The 17,898-nt window shown below is 42.6% G+C and overlaps 1 protein-coding gene across 2 annotated transcripts in view; it reads left to right on the forward strand.

The window, feature by feature from the left end:
- Positions 1-17,898, forward strand: part of LOC124035613 (cGMP-inhibited 3',5'-cyclic phosphodiesterase B-like) — an 85,095-nt gene that overhangs the window by 49,748 nt on the left and 17,449 nt on the right. For both annotated transcript variants that reach the window (XM_046349148.1, XM_046349147.1), the window contains exons 2-3: positions 15,081-15,131; positions 17,563-17,811. In XM_046349148.1, the coding sequence (XP_046205104.1) occupies positions 15,081-15,131; positions 17,563-17,811 (300 nt within the window). The remainder of the gene's footprint in view (positions 1-15,080; positions 15,132-17,562; positions 17,812-17,898) is intronic.

The raw sequence follows: 17,898 nt of genomic DNA on the forward strand, positions 1-17,898 counted from the left end.
GTGTTGCAGCCGGCTGAGACCGGGAGACCATGAGGCGGTGCACAATTGGCCCAGCGTCGTCAGGGGAGGGTTTGGCCGGCCGGGATGTCCTTATCCCATCGTGCTCTAGCAACTCCTGTGGTTGGCCGGGCGCCTGCAAGCTGACACGGTCGCCTGACACGGTCGCCAGGTGTATGGTGTTTCCTCCGACATATTGGTACGGCTGGCTTCCGGGTTAAGCGAGCAGTGTGTCAAGAAGCAGCGTGGCTTGGCAGGTCGTGTTTCGGAGGACGCATGGCTCTCAACCTTCGCCTTTCCCAAGTCTGTACGGTAGTTGCAACGATGGGACAAGACTGTAACTACCAATTAGATATCACAAAATTGGGGAGAAAAAGGGATCAAAACAAAAAATATTACGGAATTTCCAGATATTGAAAATACATCATTTACAGACTTTGAAAATACATCTTTCAGTCATTGATTCTATGGACAAATGTTAATTGCATATACATTCTCAATGAAGTATCACAATAATCATTCTTCAAGCCTCTTGTCATGACATTGGATTGATTAATGTGACGACTGCTGTTCATCGAATTATTAACTGTTTATAATTACGTGATTAAATGAATTAGGTAATTATTAACTCAGTAACCTGGGGCACCATGGGAAAAGGTGGTTTTATTGAGTTTCTATTTCCCAAATTGTCATATGGTCCCAAAGTCCATTTATTGCATGTTACTGTTCTGAGGTAGGTTCTCCATAGGCACATCATACTTTCCATTCCTCCACAGTTAGAGGACAAAGAGATTTTGTCTGCTGCCTTGAGATTTACAATGGGCGTGAGGTGTCATAAAACCCCCCACCTCGATACCTCTCGATCTCTCCCACTCTGGTGGGTGTGAGAGATGTCTCTTGTAGGAATGTGGTCCATGGTAACCTGACCCGAACAGGCCAGTCATGACACTCTCAATATAAGAAAGTGGAGCCAACTGAAGAGTGTAACAGAATATTTATTATTGCTCCTGTCACATGCACTGATCGTAGCTTTTTCAAAAGCTTTAAAACTGTCACCAATGATGTTCAAAGTAATCCAACCTACAGAATAAACCAACAGACCACAAAATCATTTGTAGGCTGCAAATTGACCGATATAATATTTGACTTAAACATAACCATTTCAAACCTTGCTTACATTTGTATACGATCACATACACTACACGATCACATACACTACATGACAAAAACTATATGAACACATGCTCATCGACCATCTAATTCCAAAATCATGGGTATTAATACACCTTTGCTGCTATAACGGCCTTCACTCTTCTGGGAAGGCTTTCCACTTGATGTTAGAACATTGCTGCAGGGACTTGCTTCCATTCAGCCATAAGACCATTAGTGTGGTCAGGCACTGATGTTGGGCGATTAGGCCTGGCTTGCAGTCGGCTTTCCAATTCATCCCAAAGGTGTTCGATGGGGTTGAGATCAGGCTCTGTGCAGGCCAGTCAAGTTCTTCCACACCGATCTCGACAAACCATTTCTGTATGGACCTCGCTTTGTGCATGGGTGCATTATCATGCTGAAACAGGAAAGGGCCTTCCCCAAACTGTTGCCACAAAGTTAGAAGCACAGAATAATCTAAAATGTCATTGTATGCTGTAGCGTTAAATGTCACTTCACTGGAACTAAGGGGCATAGCTCGAACCATGCAAAACAGCCCCAGACCATTATTCCTTCTCCACCAAACTTTACAGTTGGCCCTATGCATTGGGGAAGGTAGCATCCACTAAGCCCAGACTTGTCCGTCGGACTGCCAGATGATTAAGCGTGATCACTCCAGAGAAAGTGTTTCCACTGCTCCAGAGCCCAATGGTGGCGAGCTTTACACCACTCCACCCTACCCTACTCTCGGCATTGCGCATGGTGATCTTAGGCTTGAAGCTCCCGAAGAACAGTTATTGTGCTGACGTTGCTTCCAGAGGCAGTTTGGAGCTCGGTAGTGTTGCAGCAGAAGACAGATGATTTTAACGCACGCTTCAGCACAAAAACTCTGAGCGCAGCCCTATCCAAGCCCTGTCTCAAGCCTTCGCACTCAAGTCCCAAGTCAAGGCAGGCAAGTCCGAGTTGTAGCTCAATCTTGGGTGTAACGATCACGTTCCTGCACTGACTGACTGTGTGGAGGCTCATTGACTTAATGTTATGTTAGCCTACATGCTATACAAGCAAAGTTATATATATAGCTGTCGGCTATATTAGCCACGACTTAACGTTCTTTGTGCAGCTTCAAATGTCGAACCAAGTTGGAAGTTGTTGCGCCTCCGTCTGTAATTTTCTTCCCGCATGGTTTGCAAGTTTCAATACGTTTTTGTTGACTACAGCGTAGTCTTCATATCCGAAAATGATAATTTTGTGTCAGGACCCAGTTACGAACCCGGGTCTCCGGAGTGAGAAACAGTCACTTAACCAACTGAGCCACGAATAGTCGGCAGAACCCAGAAGATGAGGCAGACACAGCAGTACTTGAGACGGTGTATTTAATGAAGTAAAAAGTGAAGTTCTTCAGGAAAACATGTAACTCCACAACCTCAAAAGGAATCCTACAAGAACAAAGGTAATCCTCCAAGACAAAAAAGGTAAATCGACAAGGTGGAAGGTAAAGCACAAAAAGCCTCAAAAGATACTCAAAAAACAAACAAACAAGAACAAAAAACAGAATTCCACAAGAGAGTCCACCGGGATCAACAAGAGTTCTCAGAGTACTAGGGCTGGGTGCTAACATACAAACACCGAGCAAAGAACAGAGGAAAACAAAGGGTTTAAATACAATCAGGGGAAACGAGGCACAGGTGCAAATAATAATGGGGATCAAGGGAAAAGGTCAAAAGGCACAATGGGGGCATCTAGTGACCAAAAACCGGAAGAACCCTGGCCAAATCCTGACAATTTTGGGTATCATCTTTCCGAGGGCTCCGACTGGATTCACCCACCGACATTCCTCTGCATTGCCACGCACAACTTTTTCTCAGCTGCCACAATTTGATTGGCTGCTGTCCGATTCCAACTGTAATCCATTAAATGAAGAGTTGATGCGCTGCACACTCTTTAAAAATAGTATCATTTTTAATATTTGGGCTTGGGGAGGGTATCAACTTAGTCTGAGTCAAAGGGCTCAAGTCCAAGTTAAGTCACGAGTCATTGGTGTTGAAGTCAAAGTCCAGTTGCAAGTCATCATATTTGTGACTTGAGTCCACACCTCTGCTTTGTTGTCCTTAAACTAATCATGTAAATGTAATTCATTAGGAAGTCGGGGCACCACGGAAAATCTTCAGATTACAAAGAAGTTAAGCCATTTTGTCACAACTTTGGGAGTATGCTTGGGGTCATTGTCCATTTGGGAGACCCATTTGCAACCAAGGTTTACTTTCCTGACTGATGTCTTGAGATGTTGCTTCAATACATCCACATAATTTTCCTTTCTCATGAAGCCATCTATTTTGTGAAGTGCACCAGTCCCTCCTGCAGCAAAGCACCCCCACATCATGATGTTGCCACCCCTGTGTTTCACAGTTGGGACGGTGTGTTCTTTGGCTTGCAAGCCTCCCCCTTTTTCCTCCAAACATAACAATGGTCATTATGACCAAACAGTTGTGTTTTTGTTTCATCAGACCAGATGGCATTTCTCCAAAAAGTGCGATCTTTGTCCCCATGTGCATTTGCAAACCATAGTCCGGCTTTTTTATGGCAGTTTTGGAGCAATGGCTTGTACCTTGCGGAGCGGCCTTTCAGGTTATGTCGATATAGGACTAATTTTACTGTGGATATAGATACTTTTATACCTGTTTCCTCCAGCATCTTCACAAGGTCCTTTGCTGTTCTGGGATTGTTTTGTACTTTTTGCACCAAAGTACGTTCATCTCTAGGAGACAGAATGCATCTCCTTCCTGATCGGTATGATGGCTGCGTGCTCCCATGGTGTTTATACTTGCAAACTATTGTTTGTACAGATGAATGTGTGGTACCTTCAGGTGTTTGGAAATTGCTCCCAAGGATGAACCAGACTTGTGGAAGTCTACAATTTGTTTTGGATAGGATAAAATAATCCTTCTCACCCCCCCCCCCCTTAAAATATGTAGATGCACTATTGTAAAGTGGCTGTTCCACTGGATGTCATAAGGTGAATGCACCAATTTGTAAGTCGCTCTGGATAAGAGCGTCTGCTAAATGACTTAAATGTAAATGTAAATGTTTTCTGAGGTTTTGGCTGATTTCTTTTGATTTTCCCATGATGAGGCACTGAGTTTGAAGGTAGGCCTTGAAATACATCAGCAGGTACACCTCCAATTGACTCAAATGATGTCAATTAGCCTATCAGAAGCTTCTAAAGCCATGACATAATTTTCTGGAATGTTCCAAGCTGTTTAAAGGCATAGTCAACTTAGTGCATGTAAACTTCTGACCCACTGGAATTGTGATTCAGTGAGTTATAAGTGAAATAATCTGTCTGTAAACAGTTGTTGGAAAAATTACTTGTCTTGCACAAAGTATATGACTTAACCGACTGGCCAAAACTATAGTTTGTTAACAAGAAATTTGTAGTGGTTGAAAAATTTGTTTTAATGACTCCAACCTAAGTGTATGTAAACTTCCGACTTCAACTGTATTTATAGTTTGTGTGTGTGACCCACCACCTGGATCCGGTTCTATGTAGCAAAATGTAAAATTGTGAGGTAAAACGTGGTATATCATCCACTGTAGTTGAGGAACAATGGGAAAGTAATTCTGCTTTGAAAGTTGCTAAACTTGTAACAACACTTTTGAGGAAATGGCCATTAAATGTTTTGGTACACCTACTGGAGAGTTCTTCTTTGTTGACACTTGTTCACACCCTCTTAAGCCTTAGCCCCACCCATCTCTTTAAAGATTCACATGAGAGGCCATGTGCTAAGCAGAGTGACTAGTTTAGTTAACAACCAAATATTTCTAGACTAAGTAGTAGCCTACAATAAGGAAAAACTCTAGGTAAAAACACTTTATCTAGTCCTTGGTCTATTTCCTAATCTGATTTTGGTGCAGGTCATGTTGTTCTTCACATTACCATCTCTGGTAAACACACACTATATCAAACTAAATCTAAGTTTATTTGTCACATGCACAGGATAGAGAAGAAGGTGTAAACAATACAGTGAAATGGTTACTTTCATAGTAGCAATATCAAAAACACAAAGTGTCTAGATAAAAATATTTTCTAAATCATGTTTGGGAATACTTTGGAACATATTTTCAAAATTGAAATACATTTGAACAGATTTTTCTTTTGCTCAGAAACTTGGGGGCCAAATAAAACCATGCGGGCCGCCAGTTGGGGAACTCTGGTCTATGGTGTGGCAAGCCGTCTGTCTGCAGACTGCAGTAGAGTAGTTAAATGTCCGGTTTGGTTGTGTGGATGTGGCTGACTGGTGGTGTTATTGACAGTTAAAGCCAGGCAGTCATCAGTCATCAAAGGATATGGCTGGTGTTGCAGCAGGACCAGGGTGTGTTATAGGGTGTTGTTTTGGTGTGCTTCCCTGACAGGCTGGCCCTGGTTGGCGGGTGGGGCGGGGCGGGTTCAGGGCTGTAGCATGTCAGTGTGGAGTTATTCGGCTCTCTGTCATAACCCAGGGCTAGGGGCAGGCAGGTGAGAAACGCACATACTGACACTTTCCCCTCTCCCAGCCACTCACAACACACAGCTCCCTCCTCACAAATACCTCACCTCACACCAAGAACCAAAACACCTAACAAATTGAAAACGTATTTTTTATTACAAAGAACAAAAATATAAATGCATCATGCAAAGTGTTGGTCCCATGTTTCATGAGCTGAAGTAAAAGATTGCAGAAATGTTTCATACACAATTTGTTTACATCCGTGTTAGTGAACATATCTCCTTTGCCAAGATAATCCATCCACCTGACAGGTGTGGCATATCAAGAAGCTGATGAAACAGCATGATCATTACACAGGTACACTTTGTGCTGGGGACAATAATAGGTCTATCTAAAATGTGCAGTTTTGTCACACAGCACAATGCCACAGATGTCTCAAGCATTGAGGGAGCATTCAATTGGCATGCTGACTGCAGGAATGTCCACCAGAGCCATTGCAAGAGAATTGAATGTTAATTTCTATAACATAAGCCGCCTCCAACGTTGTTTTAGAGAATTTGGCAGTACGTCCAACCAGCCTCACAACAGCAGACACACGTGTAACCACACCAGCCCAGGACCTTCACATCCGGCTTATTCACCTGCGGGATTGTCTGAGACCAGTCACTCGGATTGGGTTTGCACAACCGAAGAATTTCTGCACTAACCGTCTCATCTGCACTAACCACTAAACTCATCTGCACTAACCGTCTCATCTGCACTAACCACTAAACTCATCTGCACCAACCGAAGCTCATCTGCATGCTCTGCATCCTCACTAGGGGTCTGGACTTGACTGTAATGTGGTGTCGTAACTGACTTCAGTGGGCAAATTCTCACCTTCGATGGCCACTGGCACGCTGGAGCAGTGTGATCATCACGGATGAATACCAGTTTCAACTGTACCAGGAAGATGGTGTCATGTAGCCGATCAGTTTGCTGATGTCAACATTGTAAACAGAGTGCCACATGGTGGTGGTGGTGGTGGGGTTATGGTATGGTCAGGCATAAATACGGACAACGAACTCAATTACATTTTATTGATGGCAATTTGAAAGTACAGAGATACCATGAAGAGATCCTGAGGCCCATTGTCATGCCATTCATCTGCCATCATCACCTCATGTTTCAGCATGATTTTGCACGGCCCCATGTCGCAAGGATCTGTACACAATTCCTGGAAGCGGAAAATGTCCCAGTTCTTCCATGGCCTGCATACTCAACTAGACATATCATCCATTGAGCATGTTTGGGATGCTCTGGATCGGCGTGTACGACATTGTGTTCCAGTTCCTGCCAATATACAGTAACTTTGCACAGCCATTGAAGAGGAGTGGGTCAACATTCCACAGGCCACAATCAACTCTGTGAAGTAGATGTGTCAAGCTGCAGGAGGCAAATGGTGGTCACACCAGATACTGACTGGTTTTCTGATCCACACCCCCTACCTTTTGTTTAGGTGTATGTGACTAAGTCATGAAATCCATAGATTAGGGCTTAAGGAATTTATTTCAATTGACTGGTTTCTTTATATTAACGGTAACTCATTAATATCTTTGAAATTCTTGCATGTTTATATTTGTGTTCAGTTTATCTTCACCACATTTCACCTGAGCTGTAAACATATGATCAGCCTGGTATATTAGGAATTAGGCCCTATATTGTAACTATATTAGGCCCTCTATTGTGACAATATTAGGCCCTCTATTGTAACTATATTAGGCACTATATTGTAACTATATTAGGCCCTCTATTGTAACTATATTAGGCCCTCTATTGTGACTATATCAGGCCCTCTATTGTGACTATATCAGGCCCTCTATTGTGACTATATCAGGCCCTCTATTGTGACTATACTAGGCCCTCTATTGTGACTATACTAGGCCCTATGTTGTGACTATACTAGGCCCTATATTGTGACTATACTAGGCCCTATGTTGTGACTATACTAGGCCCTATGTTGTGACTATACTAGGCCATATATTGTGACTATACTAGGCCCTATATTGTGACTATACTAGGCCCTATATTGTGACTATACTAGGCCCTATATTGTGACTATACTAGGCCCTATGTTGTGACTATACTAGGCCATATATTGTGACTATACTAGGCCCTATATTGTGAATATACTAGGCCCTATATTGTGAATATACTAGGCCCTATATTGTGACTATACTAGGCCCTATATTGTGACCCTCTCATACAGATAAGAATGTTCCAGTATGTTTACCTCCATTTGAATTTACAAGTAGAGCAAGTAGAGTTGTGTTAAAATAGGAGAGGAGGAGAGGATGTAGCACACGTATTTGCATTGGTACAGTTGTACACAGTATTGTACACAGTATTGTACACAGTATTGTACCATGTTACATAAACATATGTGTTTGTATGTGTAGCATATTCGGATGTGTTCATCCTCATGACAATCCTCCTCTTTCTTGTTAAGAATAACACATGATGCTCTCTTTTGACCTAAAAACTGGTGCATCTGTAATTAGGCAGGTGTGTGTGTGTGTGTGTGTGTGTGTGTGTGTGTGTGTGTGTGTGTGTGTGTGTGTGTGTGTGTGTGTGTGTGTGTGTGTGTGTGTGTGTGTGTGTGTGTGTGTGTGTGTGTGTGTGTGTGTGTGTGTGTGTGTGTGTGTGTGTGTGTGTGTGTGTGTGTGTGTGTGCATAATGTTGTTACACACACAGGGGCTAGCTAACAGGCCTGTGTATTGTGGCCATTGAACTCTGCTGTTGACCTACATTTCCCTGTCTCTGGAACTGTTACGTTCACTGTCAAATCATGTGTGAACAGAGCTTGGCATTTTTCAAATGAGACTACATGTTGAGGTGAAAAGAGGAACATAGAGTGTACAGAGAGATATGAACAGGCTGTGCGTGCACAGAGAGATATGAACAGGCTGTGCGTGCACAGAGAGATATGAACAGGCTGTGCGTGCTCACAGAGATATGAACAGGCTGTGCGTGCTCACAGAGATATGAACAGGCTGTGCGTGCTCACAGAGATATGAACAGGCTGTGCGTGCTCACAGAGATATGAACAGGCTGTGCGTGCTCACAGAGATATGAACAGGCTGTGCGTGCTCACAGAGATATGAACAGGCTGTGCGTGCTCACAGAGATATGAACAGGCTGTGCGTGCTCACAGAGGTGTGAACAAAGTGTCAGAGGAACACACTCCCTGGCTCCAGTCTGACAGCCAGGCCAGCAGCACGTCTTGACTGTGTCAACCACTTCACTCCATGGCAGCCTCTCTCTCTCCCTCCATGTCACTCCCTCTCTCTAATCTCTCCCTCTCCACTCTCTCCCTCTGACCCATCTCTCTCTCTCCTCCGCCCCGCTCTCTCTGTAAACAAGCAGACGTCTGACAGATCTTTCCTCCGGCCCTCTCCCGCCATCCCGTCACCATGGCGTTTGGAGCATTGTTTGCTGGGCTCTGTTGAGTTGCCATGGCAGTGCTTATTTGCTGTACTAAATGTTTGGCTGCGTCGTACAGATTCTGATGACAAACACGGAGCATCCCGGTCTGATCAATGAAACTGCCTCTGATTGGAGAGGAAGGAACGAGGCATCTCATAGAAGCGCAGCACAGATCCACTTGTCATCCAATCTAACCTATTTAATGGCCTTGTATTCTTTGCGTCTGGTGTCCTTTGATGCAGATAAAATATGTTTTGGGTTGACATTCCCCTGGCATAAATGCTTTGGTTTCTGTGTTCATTCAGAGGATCTCTGGTCGCAATTCTTGGTCTCTGATACTCAATTATTATTTACAACAGCACTGGTATCACTCACACTCCCAGGGTGCATCACTCCTCACCACACCTGCTCTCACACTCTGTAGCAGTCTACTACTGAACACACAACCTAGACTAAGGGTCCTGTGCAATCACAAAGATATCTGTATTTACTACGTTAGTTAAAGCTAAATAACAAATGTCTTTGAGGATTACACATTGGATTAATGTGATTCATGTCAACGTTTACAATTATGTGAAACAAAGAGACCTGGATAGGACAGGACCGTTAGTCTAGGTCAGTGGTTCTTAACCTTGTTGGAGGTACTGGACCCCACCAGTTTCATATGCGCATTGACCGAACCCTTAAGTGGAAAAATAAATTATGATTTTTTTCAAATTCAAAACATAGGTATATATTTTACTGGTGCACAAAATGAACCGTGCGTCAACATCACTGTGTTCAAAGAACAAAATCATCAAAACATGATTTTCACACAAAAACATAATAATGAATATTTACTGCAAATCAGTGTGACTTCTGCTGTTGCCTTTCAGAGACCAGTTCAGAAATGAGCGGCTTCACCTTGGCAAGTGCCACTCTCATGTCATTTCCGCAACAAAGTCTGTTCCTTTTCTTCGTTTTTATGTCCAGCATCCTCAAAGGATTGCTCGCAAAGATATGTTGTAACAAACGGTATGAAAATCTCCAGAGCTTTCTTAGCAATAACAGGGTACGTTACCATTTGTTGACACCAAAATGTTGAAAGCGTTGTTGTTCTGAAGAATTGCTGTTGAACCTGGCTCTGCTGAATTTCAATGATTTCATCGAGGTATTCATCATTGACATCTGTTGTCTCAACACTAAACGTGAACGGCTGTCTCACCCATGCTGGATATGACTCTCTTGTAGGGAAGTATCCGTCGAGAGACTTTGGAAGCTCATCTAAGTGTGTGACAATTGCTTGCTTCAGTTCCGCAGTTACAGAAATGTCTCCGATTCCAGATACATCTTCGATCTTACTTACACAGTCGTCCAGCAGGGGAAAGTTTGCGAAGTTATCATTCTCTGTTCGTCGTTTCCATAACGGTAGCTTTTTTTGAAAAGCCTTCAGGTTTTCCTCCGCTTCGATGATGTTGACTCCACCGCCCTGCATCTTTTAATTGAGATGATTGAGAGCTGCGAAGATATCAGCCATGTACGCTAAAATGAGAATTAACTCATTTTTGTAGCAATCTGCATGACAATGTTGGTGCTTTTGCAAAAACAGGGTTTATTCCACACGGCAAAAACACGATTCAGCACCTGTCCCCGGGACACCACCGAACTTTAGAATGGTACAGAAGTACCTCGAATTCAGAGCCCATTTCTTTACACAGCTCACTGAAGATGCGGTGCCTCAGAGCACTAGTTGGCACATAGTTCACACATTCCACTACAATATTTAATACTTCTGCCAATTTTGGAGGCAAGGTTTTTGTTGCCAACGCATGCCTGTGCTGAATACAATGCATAACAATGATGTGTGGTACATCGGCATTCACTAGCGCACCAAAACCAGACTTTCTTCCCAGCATGACTGGAGCTCCGTCCGAACAAACTGCAGAAACCATATCCCACGAAAGATTGTTGTCTTTGAAGAAGTCATCCACAAGTTTCTTCACATCGGCTGCCTTTGTTGTTGTTGTAAGAGGCTTACAAAATGAAAAAAAATCTTCCTTTATCACGTCGTCTTTCACATAGTGCACGAATAGAGCAAGTTGGCTTAGATTGGAAACGTCTGTGGTCTCGTCGATTTGAATGGTGTCATTTCAAAGAGGAATTTGGGATAACTTAACTTCAGCCTCTTTTCCCAGCATGATATTCGCCATTTTCAACACAGCTGAGTGTTTCACCAATGGTGTGTGGTTTGCCTTGCTTTGTGATCAGGTAAGCAACTTCGTACGATGCTGTGGGGATCAGTTTGTTGATGGGTATAAAGCCGAGAACAGGCAGAGTAGCTTTTACATCGAATCTGGCTCTCTTCTCCTTGAATTCAGCGAGCGTTGTGTTCTTGTATTTTCCATCTCCATGCAGCTTAAGGAAGTGTTCTTAGTTTTGCCGGTGCTAGACTAGAATTACTCAACTTGGCATTGCAAATCATGCAGTTAGGACGCTGACTCCCATCACGTTCTGTTATACATGTGAATCCATATTGTACATATTCGTCCGACCACTTTCATTTTTTGCTCGACATAGTAAGTATGAAGGGATTCAAATATTAAGAAAGAAATCACAAGACATACCATCACGACAGTCACAAGTAGACTACTGGGCACACCAAATTCCCTGGAGCACAGATAGGCCAAGCGTTGTAGCGTGATCACCTGCAGCCAATGATGGCCAAGTAGGGCGTGTCATCACGAATCATATGAGTCGGATGTGTGTCTTGACCTCCGCCGAACCCCTGAGACTGACTCACCGAACCCCTGGGGTTCGATCGAACCCAGGTTAAGAACCACTGGTCTAGGTTGTGTGTTCAGTAGTAGACTGCTACAGAGTGTGCGAGCAGGTGTGGTGAGGAGTGATGCACCCTGGGAGTGTGAGTGATACCAACAATGCTTTCTTACATTGCAGAAAGGAGGTTGTTTTCATAGCCCTGCACTATGTTCCAGTGCATTGGGGACCAGTGAACTAACACTTAAGCATCAACGATGCACCAATGATTTACAGTGTAATTATAAGATCGTACATACTGGTCTACTTCAATCTTACATAATGACTAGGCTTATACTGCCTGGGATTGGGCTTTGTGTCTATTTAGATGTGAATTGCTGTGTGTTTTTGTGTTTAAGTCTGAGAGGTGAGAGGTGTGACTAAAGACTAGAGAGAGCAGAGGCTTTGAAGTGTGTCCATCTATCCACATGCCTCTAGCACACACCCTTGTGGCCAGTAGAAAGACTACATGCTCTCTTGAGGGAATGAGTGTTTGCTCTCTGGGTTTAACCTGGCGACTAACCTGTGTTCCTTTCTCCCTGAGAGGACATGTTAGTGATCACCCAGTATGATGGCAAACTGCTCTCAAGACACATTTACTTCAGGACAGACTGTTCTGCTCGGTCTAGACTATAGATCATCCACAGATACTGTTGGGTGTTTGTTGCTGTTATTTTATTCTTCCCAGAAGTGGTAGTTTGATCATTTTAAACTAATTTATATGCCAATCCTACTTAAAATGTTTTATTGGAGTGAAAATACTGTCCAAAATGAGGCCAAACTAGTGAATTAAATAATATCAACAAATGGCAAAAATGGTATCGTTCTAGAAGTTGTACTGTAGATCTAGGCCTATCGAAACCAATTCACATCAATTCAACACCCACTGTAGATCTAGTTGTTGCAGTCTGTCATATGTAAACCTACAACCCAGTATGTAACAACGGAAGTTCAACACTCGTGGCATAGTAGCAGTTTGTCTGTGTGAGACTGAGCTCGGTTTGGTGACTTTTCTCTGACAGATCATGTGGAAATGCTGGTCATTGACGTAATGGGGGCTAGATAAGATCTGAGAGTACCATTGTTGACGACTCATTGTGGTTGGCTGGTTGCGGTGGTTTGCATTTTGTGTTTTTCCTTTCTACAAAAGGCATAAGTTAGACACAATAGCTCTCTCTGTGTGTGTCGGCCTAAATAACACTCTACAGCAGTTGAAAGTCCACAGTTTGGTAATTCGTCTATGTAAGCTGTTTGACCTGATTCTATCATAACCTAAAGTAAACACATGAGGGTAACAGGTGAATAAAGTAACAACACTATCTCCTTGACCTCTTTAATATGCTACAACAGTTACACTATGTCTAATGTAAAATAGCCTGTTTCTCATTGACCTCTTTAATATGCTACAACAGTAACTACTAGAAAGTAAACACATGAGGGTAACTACTAGAGGTGAATAAAGTAACAACACTATCTCCTTGACCTCTTTAATATGCTACAACAGTTACACTATGTCTAATGTAAAATAGACTGTTTCTCATTGACCTCTTTAATATGCTACAACAGTTACACTATGTCTAATGTAAAATAGCCTGTTTCTCATTGACCTCTTTAATATGCTACAACAGTTACACTATGTCTAATGTAAAATAGCCTGTTTCTCATTGACCTCTTTAATATGCTACAACAGTTACACTATGTCTAATGTAAAATAGCCTGTTTCTTTCTTTAATATGCTACAACAGTTACACTATGTCTAATGTAAAATAGATTGACCTCTTTAATATGCTACAACAGTTACACTATGTCTAATGTAAAATAGCCTAATTGATCTTTAATATGCTACAACAGTTACACTATGTCTAATGTAAAATAGCCTGTTTCTCATTGACCTCTTTAATATGCTACAACAGTTACACTATGTCTAATGTAAAATAGCCTCATTGTTTTAATATGCTACAACAGTTACACTATGTCTCATTGACCTCTTTGAATATGCTACAACAGTTACACTATGTCTAATGTAAAATAGCTACAACAGTTACACTATGTCTAATGTAAAATAGCCTGTTTCTCATTGACCTCTTTAATATGCTACAACAGTTACACTATGTTTTCTCATTGACCTCTTTAATATGCTACAACAGTTACACTATGTCTAATATGTAAAAGTTACACTATGTCTAATGTAAAATAGCCTGTTTCTCATTGACCTCTTTAATATGCTACAACAGTTACACTATGTCTAATGTAAAATAGACGGTTTCTCATTGACCTCTTTAATATGCTACAACAGTTACACTAATGTAAAATAATGTAAAATATGTTTCGGTCTCATTGACCTCTTTAATATGCTTGACCTCTTTTTAATATGCTACAACAGTTACACTATGTCTAATGTTGTAAAATAGACTGTTTCTCAACAGTTGTCTAATGTAAAATAGACGGTTTCTCATTGACCTCTTTAATATGGTTACACTATTGTAAAATTAGAACTGATGCATATTGTATTAGAACTGATGCATGTGTTGAAGTACTTCACCTCTTATGATAAAACAACAATCGTTGGTTGTGATTAATGAATACCTGCATGTGCATATATATATATATATATATATATCTATATCTCTCAGCAAAAAAAGAAACGTCCTCTCACTGTCAACGGCATTTATTCTCAGTGGTCTGAGAATGATCAGCTGTCCGTCCTGTCTCCCTTGTAGCCCTGTCTTAGGCGTCTCACAGTATGGACAATGCTATTTATTTCCCTGGCCACATCTGCAGTCCTCATGCCTCCTGGCAGCATGCCTAAGGCACGTTCATGCAGATGAGAAAGGACCCTGGGCATCTTTCTTTTGGTGTTTTTGAGAGTCAGTAGAAAGGCCTCTTTAGTGTCCATAAGTTTTCATAACTGACCTTAATTGCCTACCATCTGTAAGCTGTTAGTGTCTTAACGACTGTTCCACAGGCACAGGTGCATGTTCATGAATTGTTTATGGTTCATTGAACAAGCATGGGAAACAGTGTTTAAAATCTTTACAAAGAAGATCTGTGAAGTTATTTGGATTTTTACTAATTATCTTTGAAAGACAGGGTCCTGAAAAAGGAATGTTTCTTTTTTTGCTGAGTTATGTATCTGTAACACTTACGTCCTAGCAAGGCCTCCTGACTGCTGTGTGTGTTTCTCTCGTTCAGATGATCCTATGGGACTGGGACCTGAAGCAGTGGTACAAGCCCCAGTATCAGGTTAGTGTTTTCACACACACACACACACACACACACACACACACACACACACACACACACACACACACACACACACACACACACACACACACACACACACACACACACACACACACACACACACACACACACACACACACACACACACACACACAGAGAGACAAACAGACAGAATATACTCCTCTGGATACAGTATATCACTGTTAGAGCACATGTGCAGTCTATCATTCACATTAGGGTTGGGGATAATTTCCTATTTTACTTTTAATCCATCCATGGAATGAATTGTAATAACATGACTACAACTATAGATCATCAACCCTCATAGGGTAACAAGAATCCTCATAAGTGAAGTAGATTTCCCAGAGAGGGCATTGAATTGACAAAATGTAAGTAAAAGCAGATACTGACTGAAAATAGTATTAGTGTAGTAACTGTAATTTAGTCATATTTCAAAGAATTGAGGCTGGAATTAATAAGTAGAGAGGCGCATTTTTTTTTAACCAACTCCAAACCTTTAGAAAATCTGATTTATCTCGATACATTTTGGAGAGCCTCCACATAATCTTTCAAATCTAGTATACTGGCCTTGTTTCAATTTATTGTCAAATCGCTGACACACGTTTTATGCTAGGTCTACTTTATGCATCACAGAATGGAAGCATCTGTGTTTTTGTAAGCTTGTGTGTGTGTGTGTGTAGATGTGTTTGAACTGTGTGTGTGTGTGTGTGTGTGTGTGTGTGTGTGTGTGTGTGTGTGTGTGTGTGTGTGTGTGTGTGTGTGTGTGTGTGTGTGTGTGTGTGTGTGTGTGTGTGTGTGTGTGTGTGTGTGTGTGTGTGTGTGTGTGTGTGTGTGTGTGTGTGTGTGTGTGTGTGTGTGTGAACTGTGCATGTAGGCCTGCCCGTGTGTGTGCGTGTGATGTGTTTGAACTGTGTAGATGTGTTTGAACTGTGCATGTAGGCCTGCCCGTGCGTGTAGATGTGTTTGAACTGTGCATGTAGGCCTGCCCGTGTGTGTAGGTGTGTTTGAGGCCTGCCCGTGTGTGTATTTTGTGCCTTGTGTGTCTTGTCATCCTGTTGGGGTCCACAGTGTTTTGCAGACACGCTGTACAGGTAGATCAACAGGAAGCTGTGCTCCTCTGACTGACGTCTGCCCCACTCATCACTCACCACTCATTGTGGCCACAGAGCCGGGCCTTCAAAGGGCAGCCTAGTTCTCCAAACCCTCTAGTATTTAAATGGGGTCTATCAGCACAGCAAGAGTCAGTAGGATAGGCAGGGTGAAGAGGGGTAGGGGTACAGGCAGGATCTCCGTCAGCGTCATGACATACACACAGCCTCCTAGCTGTCGTCACTGGGCCAGGGAAGTGCCAGCGCTGCACTTTTACTCCACACACAGGCACACACACCAGCACCATGCCCAGCCAGCACCATGCCCAGCCAGCACCATGCCCAGCCAGCACCACTCCCCTTTATTACTGACATCACTGGTCCAAATAGCCTTTCAATTACCCAGCATCAATGCCATGAGCTCAGCAGCGAGCCTGTCTGCCCTTCACACTACCCTCTACTGCTGTAAGAGGAGTGACAAGTACAGTCCCATCACAATGAGGCCAGCAGTGTCCTGTTACAGCTATCTGACAGTCTATCTGCGTATGTGTGATACCTGTAGATGTCCTGGGCCCAGATTCACCAATCACACTTTTTACGCAAAAACTTAAGAAGCTTCTTAACAAGAAGAAAAGAAGTTCATATGTGCAGATCCTCAAAAATGTCTTAATTAAGAATTCATGATTTTCTCATGAACTTCTCAGATGTCTTCTTATAAACTTCTTAACAATCTTCAGATATTTGTCGTTAGGCAACCCAGCCAGCTAGCTGTCTATCTAGCAATGGCAGTCATGTTCACATATTTCTAATTGGGATTACTGGTCTAAAATATTAACTTGGGCTAAAAACAATTAACACTGTAACTTTCAGATGAAGTTTGTGAGTAAATTGAACATGTTCAATAGCTGCCATTAGCATATTCTTTTACTGCCATGTGTTTAAGACAAGGGTTTATCTATCTAGGAATTCCAAGAAGAAATCACTTTATTTTCAAGCATCTCATTTCTTCTTACTTTTTGCGAGATACATAAGAAGTAACATAAGAACATTTCCAATAATCTTTTTGAGGAATAGCAACTTCGCTTAACTTTCTTCATAAGTCTATTAGTTAAGGAAAAAATAGCAAATAAGAAGGAATTTCTTCTTCAGAAGGTTTTGTGTTTGGTCATTGAAATCCTTTCTGGGTTCATTAGAAACAGTGTAAAGGAATGAGGAAAGGACACCAGTCTCTCTTCTCTAGTACAGTATCTACTGTATGTTTGTGCTCTGCTGAATGAGGCATCTCTCTGACATGTGTCCCCTTGTCTCCTCCATGTCCCCAGGGAGCGGTAAGTGGTAACGGAGTGGACCTGTCGGTCATCAACGAGGCCAGGAACATGGTGTCTGACCTGCTGATGGACTCGTCCCTGTCGCCACACACCGTCTCGTCCCTGCGCAGCGTCAGCAGCCTCATGGGGACCTTCTCTGGCTCCTGTCGGCCCAGGGTCAACCCCTTCACTCCCTTCCCAGGTTTCTACCCCTGTCCCGAGGTGGAGGACCCTGCAGAGAGGGGCGACAGGAAGCCCCTGAAGGTGGGCCCTCCAGCAACCTTCTGAATGTGATACTAGCAGGTCATAACTAACACACAGAAAGAAGCCTGCTGAGACTAGCAGGCCAAC

This window comes from Oncorhynchus gorbuscha, linkage group LG05 (assembly GCF_021184085.1).
Source record: "Oncorhynchus gorbuscha isolate QuinsamMale2020 ecotype Even-year linkage group LG05, OgorEven_v1.0, whole genome shotgun sequence".
NCBI lineage: Eukaryota > Metazoa > Chordata > Actinopteri > Salmoniformes > Salmonidae > Oncorhynchus > Oncorhynchus gorbuscha.